Source organism: Leptonotus elevatus, chromosome 2 (assembly GCF_054856555.1).
Source record: "Leptonotus elevatus isolate MCC_2025b chromosome 2, RoL_Lele_1.0, whole genome shotgun sequence".
NCBI classification, from domain to species: Eukaryota; Metazoa; Chordata; class Actinopteri; order Syngnathiformes; family Syngnathidae; genus Leptonotus; species Leptonotus elevatus.
In genome coordinates, this window is record NC_141240.1 from 43,478,775 (window position 1) to 43,488,770 (window position 9,996).

The 9,996-nt window shown below is 45.9% G+C and overlaps 1 protein-coding gene across 2 annotated transcripts; it reads left to right on the forward strand.

The window, feature by feature from the left end:
* Positions 1–1,434: 1,434 nt before the first annotated feature.
* Positions 1,435–5,440, forward strand: LOC147180138 (uncharacterized). Of its 2 annotated transcripts, XM_086067698.1 has the most exons (6): positions 1,435–1,736; positions 3,168–3,291; positions 3,369–3,422; positions 3,512–3,562; positions 3,638–3,670; positions 3,762–5,440. In XM_086067698.1, the coding sequence occupies exons 1-4, from the start codon at positions 1,465–1,467 to the stop codon at positions 3,515–3,517; spliced, it is 456 nt and encodes a 151-aa protein (XP_085923824.1). In that variant the 5' UTR covers positions 1,435–1,464; the 3' UTR covers positions 3,518–3,562; positions 3,638–3,670; positions 3,762–5,440. The 2 variants fall into 2 exon arrangements, with proteins under 2 accessions (XP_085923824.1, XP_085923823.1); XM_086067697.1 differs by lacking the exon at positions 1,435–1,736 and having other exon boundaries at positions 1,744–3,291.
* The last annotated feature ends 4,556 nt before the right edge of the window (positions 5,441–9,996 follow it).

The following is a 9,996-nucleotide window of genomic DNA, read 5'->3' on the forward strand; positions in this document are numbered from 1 at the left end:
CCAGGAACCGACCCGCAGGAAGGTGGCAGCACCCCACCAGGAACGGACCCGCAGGAAGGTGGCAGCACCCCACCAGGACCGGACCCGCTGGAGGGTGGCAGCACCCTAGCAGGACCGGACCCGCTGGAGGGTGGCAGCACTCCACCAGCACCGGACCCGCAGGTGGGTGGCAGTACCCCACCAGGACTGGACCCGCAGGAGGGTGGTAGCACCCCAGCAGGATCGAACCGACGAGTGCAACCTATGCGTAGTGTGAGAAACCGCAAAAAAAAAGATCAGTAGGTACCTGAATGTAGCAGAGGAAAAGTTTCTTCTTAACATTCTTTAACCAATTACAAATAAAAAGAATGCTGCTTCAAAACTACTCACAATTACAATTTAGGTTGAAAGTTACTGATATTGATGAAAGGGAAAGAGGACATGGATGAAAACCCCCTCCACCAGTAAACCCTCTACGACAACAAAACACTGTCAGTGGGGAAAAAAGTGCTGGTAAAAGCTGAAGCGTTGACTCAAAGTCTTGGTCACTCTCATCAGTTTTGTCACGAAATGGTGCGCGTAGGAGAGGGTGGACCCGAAGGCGAGGAGACACATCAGGGAGACAGAAATTGTTGAACTAAAGGAGAAAGTTTATTGGAACAAGTGGGGACGGGTGAGATGACAGGGAGACAGACAGGTCGCCATGACTGGACAGAGAGAGGTGGGCTGACTTGGCAAAACTTGGGAAGCTTGGCTGGACGTTGAGAACTTTGCAGGACCGTGGAGAACTTAACTGTGACAAAGACGACTAGACTAAGATGTAGACATCCGATTGATCCGATCTCATTTTCTTTCTGCAGACATTCACCGGTTTGGCTTTATTGCATTCCTGTTGGGTTCCAATGTCTACATGTTCCTATCCTGCCTCCTGACCTGGCAGGTAAATTCAACTCAAGTTGTATGTATTTTGATGTTCTCATTAGATGGATTGGTATTGACACCCGTGTCAATCCTCCATATTGAGAAGCTTTGTGCTTCTTCAGTGCTAATGATCCAACACATTGTGTCTGTGGCAGATGCCACAGGCGCGTTGCCAGGTTTGCTTCAAGATGGCCATGTTTGCGCTGCATGCAGTGTTTACGGTGCTCGTGGCATACAGCGACTCTCTGGCGAGTGGTGAGTCTTCGTAACTTGATCTCTTTCAATGTCTTGAGCCAAGTGAATAACCTTGGCTTGGACACATTCTCTATACTGATGTGATTAGATGTACAGTGGAAGCTCTAAAGTGTGCTGTGATGCCCCTTGACTTCCAAGTAGGCTTTCACTTCAACACACATTTCACTGCTTCCAATGACAAACGAGGCAAAAAAGCAGAAAAAATAAATAAGCATGTGATTCATTCGGTCCAAATATTGACGCTGTGTCTTCTTCTGTTGTCAGCCTACAACATGTTCTCCCTCATGGAAATATTTCTGGTGGGGGCAAATGTTCCATGCTACATCCTACGGAGAGTTGAGCGGGACAGTTGTTTTTGGGTGGGAAGATAAGAACTCAGGACCGGACCCGCAGGTGGGTGGCAACCCCCAACCAGGACCGGACCCGCAGGAGGGTGGCAGGAGCCCACCAGGACCGGACCCGCAGGTGGGTGGCAAACCATCACCAGGACCGGACCCGCAGGAGTGTGGCAGCACCCCAGCAGGACCGAACCGACGAGTTCAACCTGGGAGTTTTCTGAGAAACCGCAAAAGAAAAGATCAGTAGGTACCTTAATGTAGCAGAGTAAAAGTTTCTTCTTAACATTCTTTAACCAATTACAAATAAAAAGAATGCTGCTTCACAACTACTCACAATTACAATTTAGGTTGAAAGTTCCTGATATTGATGGTAGCAGCAAACGTTGCCATGCCGTGACTTGTAGAGATCTGAAAGGGAAAGAGGACATGGATGAAAACCCCCTCCACCAGTCAACCCTCTATTACAACAAAACACACAAGTGAAAGCCAACCATCCAGCAATTAAAAAAAAAAAAAATGTCTTTCTTGTGCGTGGGGGGAAAAAAATTGAGAATTTGAGTTTTCTTCAATATTCATTTTGTATCCAGACAGACATTCAAATGTTCCCATCAGCTCCGCCAATTCAATAAGTTTGGTTAGTTAGTTAGTTAATTTGCTCAAAACAATCAGTGATTAAGAACAAAAATATACTTGGAAAAAGACCAAAAGGTGTCGACCCAAGCCAAAGCTTATACTGCCTACCCTTTTCACATAATACAACATCAAACTAACAAAATGATCACAAGTTCATACATTCACATCCTGCGCATACACACAGGCGAGCGCGTCAATGAATATCGAGCATCGTCAATTCGGAATAGAATGCCCATCTGCTGCCATTGACGGACTGACGGAAAGTCAAGTCAAGTCATCTTTATTTTTATATAACGCTTTCAAACAGCTTCAGCTGTCACAAAGTGTGACGGAATGCCCACTTGGGCTGCATGGAACTCCATGCGTTAGGCGTTACCAACAACTAGCTGTAGAAACGGCGCACTGCATACTACCATTGTTTGTGAGACCAGTTACTGTCATGCGTTCATGAGATAAAATTCTAACATGAAATATTATATAGATATATTATATTTAAAATACAAGCAGCAACATTTCCAAGTAAAATGCAGGGTTTATAATTGTGAAGAAGAGTCATTGTCCTTTTTACACGCGGTTTCAATTTCAATGCAGTCGGTCCAAAATGAGGGCCTGTACACTTCGAGTACGCTCTGTTGAATGAAAACAAAGGCTTCTATGAAAAATAATGCCATTTCCATCAGATGCCATGGGTTTTTTCCCTCTTACTGTTCCTCAGTGATGCCGCCGCATTCCTCAGGTGTCATAACTCCCAGCAGGCCTCGCTCGCCGGCCTTTTCCCACACCTCCCTGCTCACCTGACCCGCCTCCTCCCACTCCTTGTGATGCGGCACGACCTCGGCTTGGTAGAATCGGCGCACACTTTGCCTGAAGAGGTCACGGTCCTCGTTGAAAATTCGGCGAGTCCCAATGTCCATCAGGGTCTTCGCTTTGGATGTCTCTGGACGAGAGGAGGGGGCTTGTTGCTCACGTTCCTGGGCATCGTTGTGCTGCAATCTGGATACAAGTATGCAGTATTGCAAATTAAAGTCCACTTCTGCACAGGCGGACGTTGAATCGGACGATGAAGAGTACCCTGAGTCCGATGGATATTCTTCGGAGGAGTGGGTACAGTCTGATCTCAGAGACACTGATTCGGACAGTATTTCATCCTCAGAAGACTGTGGAGGTAAGCGCAAACTTGCTATGAGATACTTTTCCGGCACGCTGCTAGCACCTCGTGTAACGTGAATGTACAATTCATAGATCGTGGATCGTGCTCACAGCGACGTCCCACTGCAGTTTCTACGACAAAGAGAGGTATAAAAAAAAAAGTGTTTTTCAATTCACCGCAACAACAAAAGAAAACAGTCTTTCGATATTATTGTAATTGTATATATTTCTTTCAGCTGTAACTCATAGGGCTCAAGTTGACCCTTCTCACAGTGAGCAGAATAAAGGTAAAAAAAAAAAAAAGATTCTCCAACACAGCACGAGTAAAATATTTGATGGTAAATGTCTTCTATAATTTACAGAATGTACATCAACCAATGGATCCAAGAAAAAAGGTAAACATATATATTTATATATATATATATATATAATGCATCACACTGATCTAAAATGAATATTATATGATATTGAAATGTATATTTGCAGATCCCAAAAATTCTGGCTGGCATGAAGCAGACTGGCAGCCAACCACATCCCCCTTAACTGAAAAACCAGGACCAAGGGGTGCCGCAGCAGAGCTGAATTCGACCCTGCCAGCTGACTTCCTGCAGCTGTTGATCACGAACGAACTTCTCCAGCACATTGCTGACCAGACAAACCTGTATGCACGTCAGTCTATCCAGAAGCAGACTGAAAGTCTGCCACACCGTAGGAGTCGTGCTTGGAAGCCAGTGTCTGTGTCCGAACTAAAAACTTTTTTTGCACTCCAATTTCTTACTGGGTATATAAACAAGCCCAGTATAGATATGTATTGGACTCAAGACGAAATAGAAACTACACCATTTTTCAGTCGCGCGATGCCTCGAAACCGCTTACAGCTCATCTGGAGTTTCCTTCATTTGAACAACAACGAGAGACACAGTTCAGACGACAAACTATTAAAAAATCCGTCCTGTTTTCAATCACATTGTCCAGAAATTCAAAGAACTGTTCCAACCCGGGAGGAATGTTTGTATTGATGAGTGAATGATGAATTTTCAGGGACGTCTTTCATTCAAAGTATACAACCCCCAAAAACCGATCAAATATGGGATCAAGTCATACATCCTGTGTGACTCCCAAACGGGGTATTGCTTCAATATGCAACCCTATGTCGGTACCAGTTGTTCTCTGCCTGATACAGTTTTCAATTTACGAGATCGTCTGCCAGGAAATGGGTACACACTCTTTATGGACAATTTTTATAATTCAATCGGCTTGTGTGAACGTCTCCTGGCAGCACGTATCAATGTATGTGGAACACTGAGGAAAAACAGGTGAACCCAGTGAGATCACTTCCCTAACAAACACTGGCCTTGGGGTGGGGGGGGAAACTGGTAAGACACAACACAAATGTTTTGGTTGTGGCATGGCAGGACAAACGTTTATTGAGGATGGTGACTACTTTTCACAAAGATGAAATGCGGACAGTGGATGTGTGGCGGAAGGCACAAAAAAAAGAGTGCCTTTCCCAAAACCAGTGTGTGTTCTGGACTACAATTCCACGATGAATGGAGTGTATAAGATGGATCAAAAACATCTCTTACCACCCATTCACGCGGAAAACATTGAAATGGCACAAAAAATTTGTTGCATATCTTTTTCAAATATGCATGTTCAATGCATATATCCTGCACAAAGCTAAAAATCCTGGGAAGTGTCAGCACTTTTTGGAGTTTATCCAGCAGGTGGTGAGAGGGTGGCTGTTACCACAAGACCAGTTGGAGGACGTTGTTGCAAGTATAGAAACGGAAGGACATGAGGAAGCCAGACATAACACCAGGTCACCGTATAATGATCTGAAAGTAGACTTGATGGCAACATGGCCAAACACACACTGCAGTATATACCTGCTACTCCCCGGAGAAAAAAAAGCCGGCAAGAAAGTGTAGGGTCTGCACGCGAAGGGGCATTCGCAGTGAAACAAATCTGGTGCAAATCCTGTTGCGTCCCCTTGCACCCAAAAAAAAATGTGTAGTTGAAACATCCACACAATTGTAAATAGTAACACATACACACACCACACATGCACAGTTGCACACATTTGTAAATAGTTTGCCAAATTGTTTTGTCAAATTGTTACACTGTTGAATGTTGAATGTAAATAAACTGTTATTTTGCTATCAAAAAAACACTGTTTCATTGTTGGTAGTAGTGTTTTATAGAAGTAAAGCACTATTTAGGTGTGTGTGGCATCATTCATGGACAAAAAGAAGTGTCAAATTCACTAGAGTGCATGAAATAATATCGTTTCACGAAAAGCTTGATTTCTCCGTATTTTGGTCCAAAACAGAGCATTTGGATAAAACTAACCTATTTTCTATTGTTGATTGCTGAAAAACGGAATAAGGTAGAAACAAACTTTTTTTTCTGATGAAAGATGAGATGGTAGTATGTGTGTTTCCATAGTCCAAACACAAAATTTTCTGTGGACCTTGAAAGATCAGTCAAAATGCTTAAATCGGCTGGCACCCACAGCATCCCTTTTCTGAAAACAGTCAAAGAGTTAAGCGAGGAGAAGTCGGACTTTCCCGGCTATCTTTCCCATGTTGTTTCAACCTGCTCTAATTTGGTCATTTCTCATCCGATTAAAAAAATGAGAACACGCTCGCGTTCCCCAAACCCTTGCCGTTCTAACGGGCCATTTCTGGAATCTGCATCTTCAACCGTTAAATCGTAAGAGGCTTTTGTTCGAGGTGTGCTTGTGTGCGTGATGTCTCTCTCCAACGTGTGAGTCCAATGCGTGTGCGTGAATGTGCCAGTTTCTTAAAGCGACAGTAATATACTTTTAGTTGATTATGGTTAACATCCACATTTCTTGACCGATTCCAATCGTTTGAATTTTAAACTGTTCAGCTCGTTTACATTTTTTAAATACATTTTTAAAAAAGCACAACATTATTATATATTTTTTTTTATTTTAAAGAAATGGAATGGACTGTGTTAGATTATTAACATTGTTTTTCTGTTTCAATTTATATTTTAATCGTTTTTGATATTAGTTAGAGCTGTGTAATAATAAGACAACAGTTAATTCATTTGTTAGCCAATCTATAGTCCTTTGTTCTTCTCTCTGGGAAAGAAATGTCTAGTAAGGTTTCTGAGTTATCTAAATGAGGGGATGTTTGAAAGTGCAAGCAGAGGTCTGTCCATAAATTTCCTGGTGCAAGAAGGTGCCGGGAACCAATTGTTTACCCACATCTGGAGTGGACTGAGATAGGAACGGTGTAGGATTCTAAGTTGTGTATTTCACTCTGACAGGGCAAGATGACAGGGGGGGAGTATTTTTTCTAAACACTGTTTTTGTATAAGTGTGCAAGAGCAGAGAGCGAGAGGGACACTTTGCGGTCACTGCTGATTGAGCAAGGATCCAAAGTGGCTTCGGAAATTTCTGAATAAAAGCTGGCAAGAAACTTCTTCATGAGATCTCAACTTTGAGTTTTATTTTGAACACGCAGGAAATCAAAAAAACGATTTCTAACAACTGCTATTTAAATAGTGCTTTTTTATCTATACTGCCTGGTCTCTCACTTCTGCATAGCAACTGCCTCAGCCAATCATCTCTCTCACTGTTGAGCTCAACTCACCCCCTTTTTTCTATGTGTACTCAAGGCTTGGCCTATGTACGACTACTACTATTGCAAATACTATTACTACTACTACTATCTTGGACCAATTGATTAAGTACGCCCAGGATTCTTGCCACTCCGCTGGCCCAGGGCGGCGGCCATCTTAGCCAATTAAATAGGTACGCTAAGGAGTCTCTCCCCCTCGCAAAACCAGGTCGGCGGCCATCTTTGCCATTTGACTACTACTAAAATTACTACAAGTACTACTATTACTACTACGAGTACAAGTACTACTACTTCTACTACTTAATACGACTACTACTTACTACTACTACTACAAGTACTTGCTACTACTAAAAGTCCTACTATTATACTACTACTACTATTGCTACAAGTATTGCGTCTTTCCACCTTGCAAGTCAGCAGTCCCATTCAAAATTTCCGCGGAAATGTTTCTTGTTTTGACTGCAAAACTCATTCAATATAATTTTATATCTAGTAAAAAAAAAAATGCATGTAGTCTAGTAACCCGCCTACCGCCTGACGCTAGCTGGGATAGACTCCGCGACCCTTGTGAGGACTAAGCGGTTAAGAAAATGGATGGATGGATATGTAGATATATACACGGGCACAGGCGTTTCAGCAAGCTAAGGATGCCCTCGCGAGCGCGGCCCTCCTCGTCCATCCGATCTCCACTGCGCAGGTGGCCTTGACTACAGATGCGTCCGATATAGCTGTAGGGGGAGTGGCAACTCGTGGCGAATGTGTGGCAGCCCCTTGCGTTTTTTAGTCGTAAGTTGCGGGATAACGAACGCAAGTATAGCGTTTTTGACAGGGAGTTGCTGGCGCTGTATCTCGCGACGCGACATTTTCGTTTCCTTCTTGAAGGGCGCCGTTTCACGGCTTATGTGGATCATAAGCCGCTTACGTTTGCGATGTCAAAGGTTACTGAACAGTGGTCGGCCCGCCAGCAGCGCCACTTGGCGGCCATTTCCGAATTCACGACAGACGTTCGGCATGTGGCCGGTAAGTGTAACCCTGTGGCTGATTGTTTATCGCGCGCGATTGTATGTCCAGTCCAGCTGCCGAACAGTCCGACGACCCTGACATCCGCAACCTCAAAGCGGCAGGTACGCCTCTTAGGCTCTTAGGTACGGCCGCCCCCGGCCTGTGGTTCCTTTGGGATGGCGTCGGAGAATTTTTGACTCTATCCACTCCCTCTCACACCCTGGCGTTCGTGCGTCGGTCAAGCTGGTTGGTGCCAAGTTTTTCTGGCCTGGACTGCGTAGGGATGTCAGGGAGTGGGCGGCGGCGTGCGTGGCTTATCAGCGTGCCAAAGTTCACCGGCACACCGGGGCGGACCTCGAACCTTTTCCGATTCCAGCTAGGCGTTTCGACCACGTGCACGTTGATCTGGTAGGCCCCCTCCGTCCGTCGCAGGGTTTTACGCATCTGCTCACTATGGTAGATCGGACCACGAGGTGGCCGGAAGCTGTCCCCCTGTCCTCCACAACTTCGATGGACGTAGCCCGCGCGTTCCTGTCGTCTTGGGTCGCGCGTTTTGGCACGCCGTCCGATATCACCTCGGATAGGGGGCCCCAGTTTGTGTCGGGACTTTGGTCTGCCTTAGCGGAGTCCTTGGGTGTGCAGGTACACCGCACTACTGCCTACCACCCACAGGCTAACGGGTTGTGTGAACGTTTTCACCGGTCGCTTAAAGCTGCGCTGCGGGCTGCGCTTTCCGACGGTAACTGGGTCGATTGTCTTCCTTGGGTTTTGCTCGGGTTGTGTTCGGCTCCGAAAGAGGATCTTAACGCCGCCCCGGCCGAGTTGGTGTTCGGTCAGCCTCTTCGCGTCCCGGGTGAATTTCTGCCCGAAGGTCCTGACGCGCGGCCCTTTCTGTCGGGGATGCCCCTGACTCCTGCACTGGTTCACCACTGTGTTCCTAAGGTTTTTGTACCGTCGACACTTATGTCTGCCCGTTTTGTTTTTGTGCGCCACGATACCCACCGGTCGCCCCTCATGCCACAGTTTGACGGCCCGTTTCGGGTGCTTGAGCATGGGGTTAAATATTTTGTGCTTGATATGGGTGGGCGTAGGGAGTCTGTTTCGTTGGATAGGCTCAAACCAGCTCATTTGGTTGTCGGCGATGTGCTGTTGCCAGCTCGGGTCCCTCGCCGCGGTCGTCCTCCGAAACCCCCAGCCTCGTTTCCGCACGATGATGTTGAGTGTTCTCCTGCTCCTTTTTCGCCTGCCCCCACTGCTCAACAGGTTTCACCTGCTCCACCGGGAGATGGGCTGCGTAGTCGATGTGGCAGGCTGGTGAAGCCCCCTGTGAGGTTTTCCTTTTGAGTGCTCTTCTGGGTGGTCGGGGGGGGGGGGGGGGGGGGGGCTGTGTGGTGGACTTTAGGACCATGCCTCTTACCCAGTAGGCATACAGCAGGGGGTGTGTTTTATATGAATGTTTGTTGGCGCAATATTCACGATTTCTATTGTTGGCAGTTGATGAATAAAGACGTGTTTCCAGTCAGTCGTATACGCTCCTTACTACTGCCACAATGCTGGGTCTTAAAGTGAACTACCAGACTGTGGCAATATGCATGCATTTACTTTTTATGATCTGCTTCATCCTCAACTATGCGCTTGCTGTGGCATACGACAAGGAGGTCTTCATTGTGAAATGTAATGTAAGTACTTCAAAATGCCAAAGTAGTCACACTCTGTACAAATTGGATATACACATACTGGCTGTCCGTGGGGGGAAAAGTGCTGGTAAAAGCTGAAGCGTTGACTCAAAGTCTTGGTCACTCATCAGTTTTGTCATGAAATGGTGCGCGTAGGAGAGGGTGGACCCGAAGGCGAGGAGACACATCAGGGAGACAGAAATTGTTGAACTAAAGGAGAAAGTTTATTGGAACAAGTGGGGACGGGTGAGATGACAGGGAGACAGACAGGTCGCCATGACTGGACAGAGAGAGGTGGGCTGACTTGGCAAAACTTGGGAAGCTTGGCTGGACGTTGAGAACTTTGCAGGACCGTGGAGAACTTAACTGTGACAAAGACGACTAGACTAAGATGTAGACTATGGCTGTTTTAATTGCACAGGACTTTGA

Coding starts and splice junctions, on each gene's coding strand:
- LOC147180138 (XM_086067697.1), top strand. CDS start 3,033: ATGTCCATCAGGGTCTTCGCTTTGGATGTCTCTGGACGAGAGGAGGGG. Junction 3,563..3,637: donor TCACAGTGAGCAGAATAAAG/GTAAAAAAAAAA, acceptor TATAATTTACAG/AATGTACATCAACCAATGGA. Junction 3,671..3,761: donor CAATGGATCCAAGAAAAAAG/GTAAACATATAT, acceptor GTATATTTGCAG/ATCCCAAAAATTCTGGCTGG.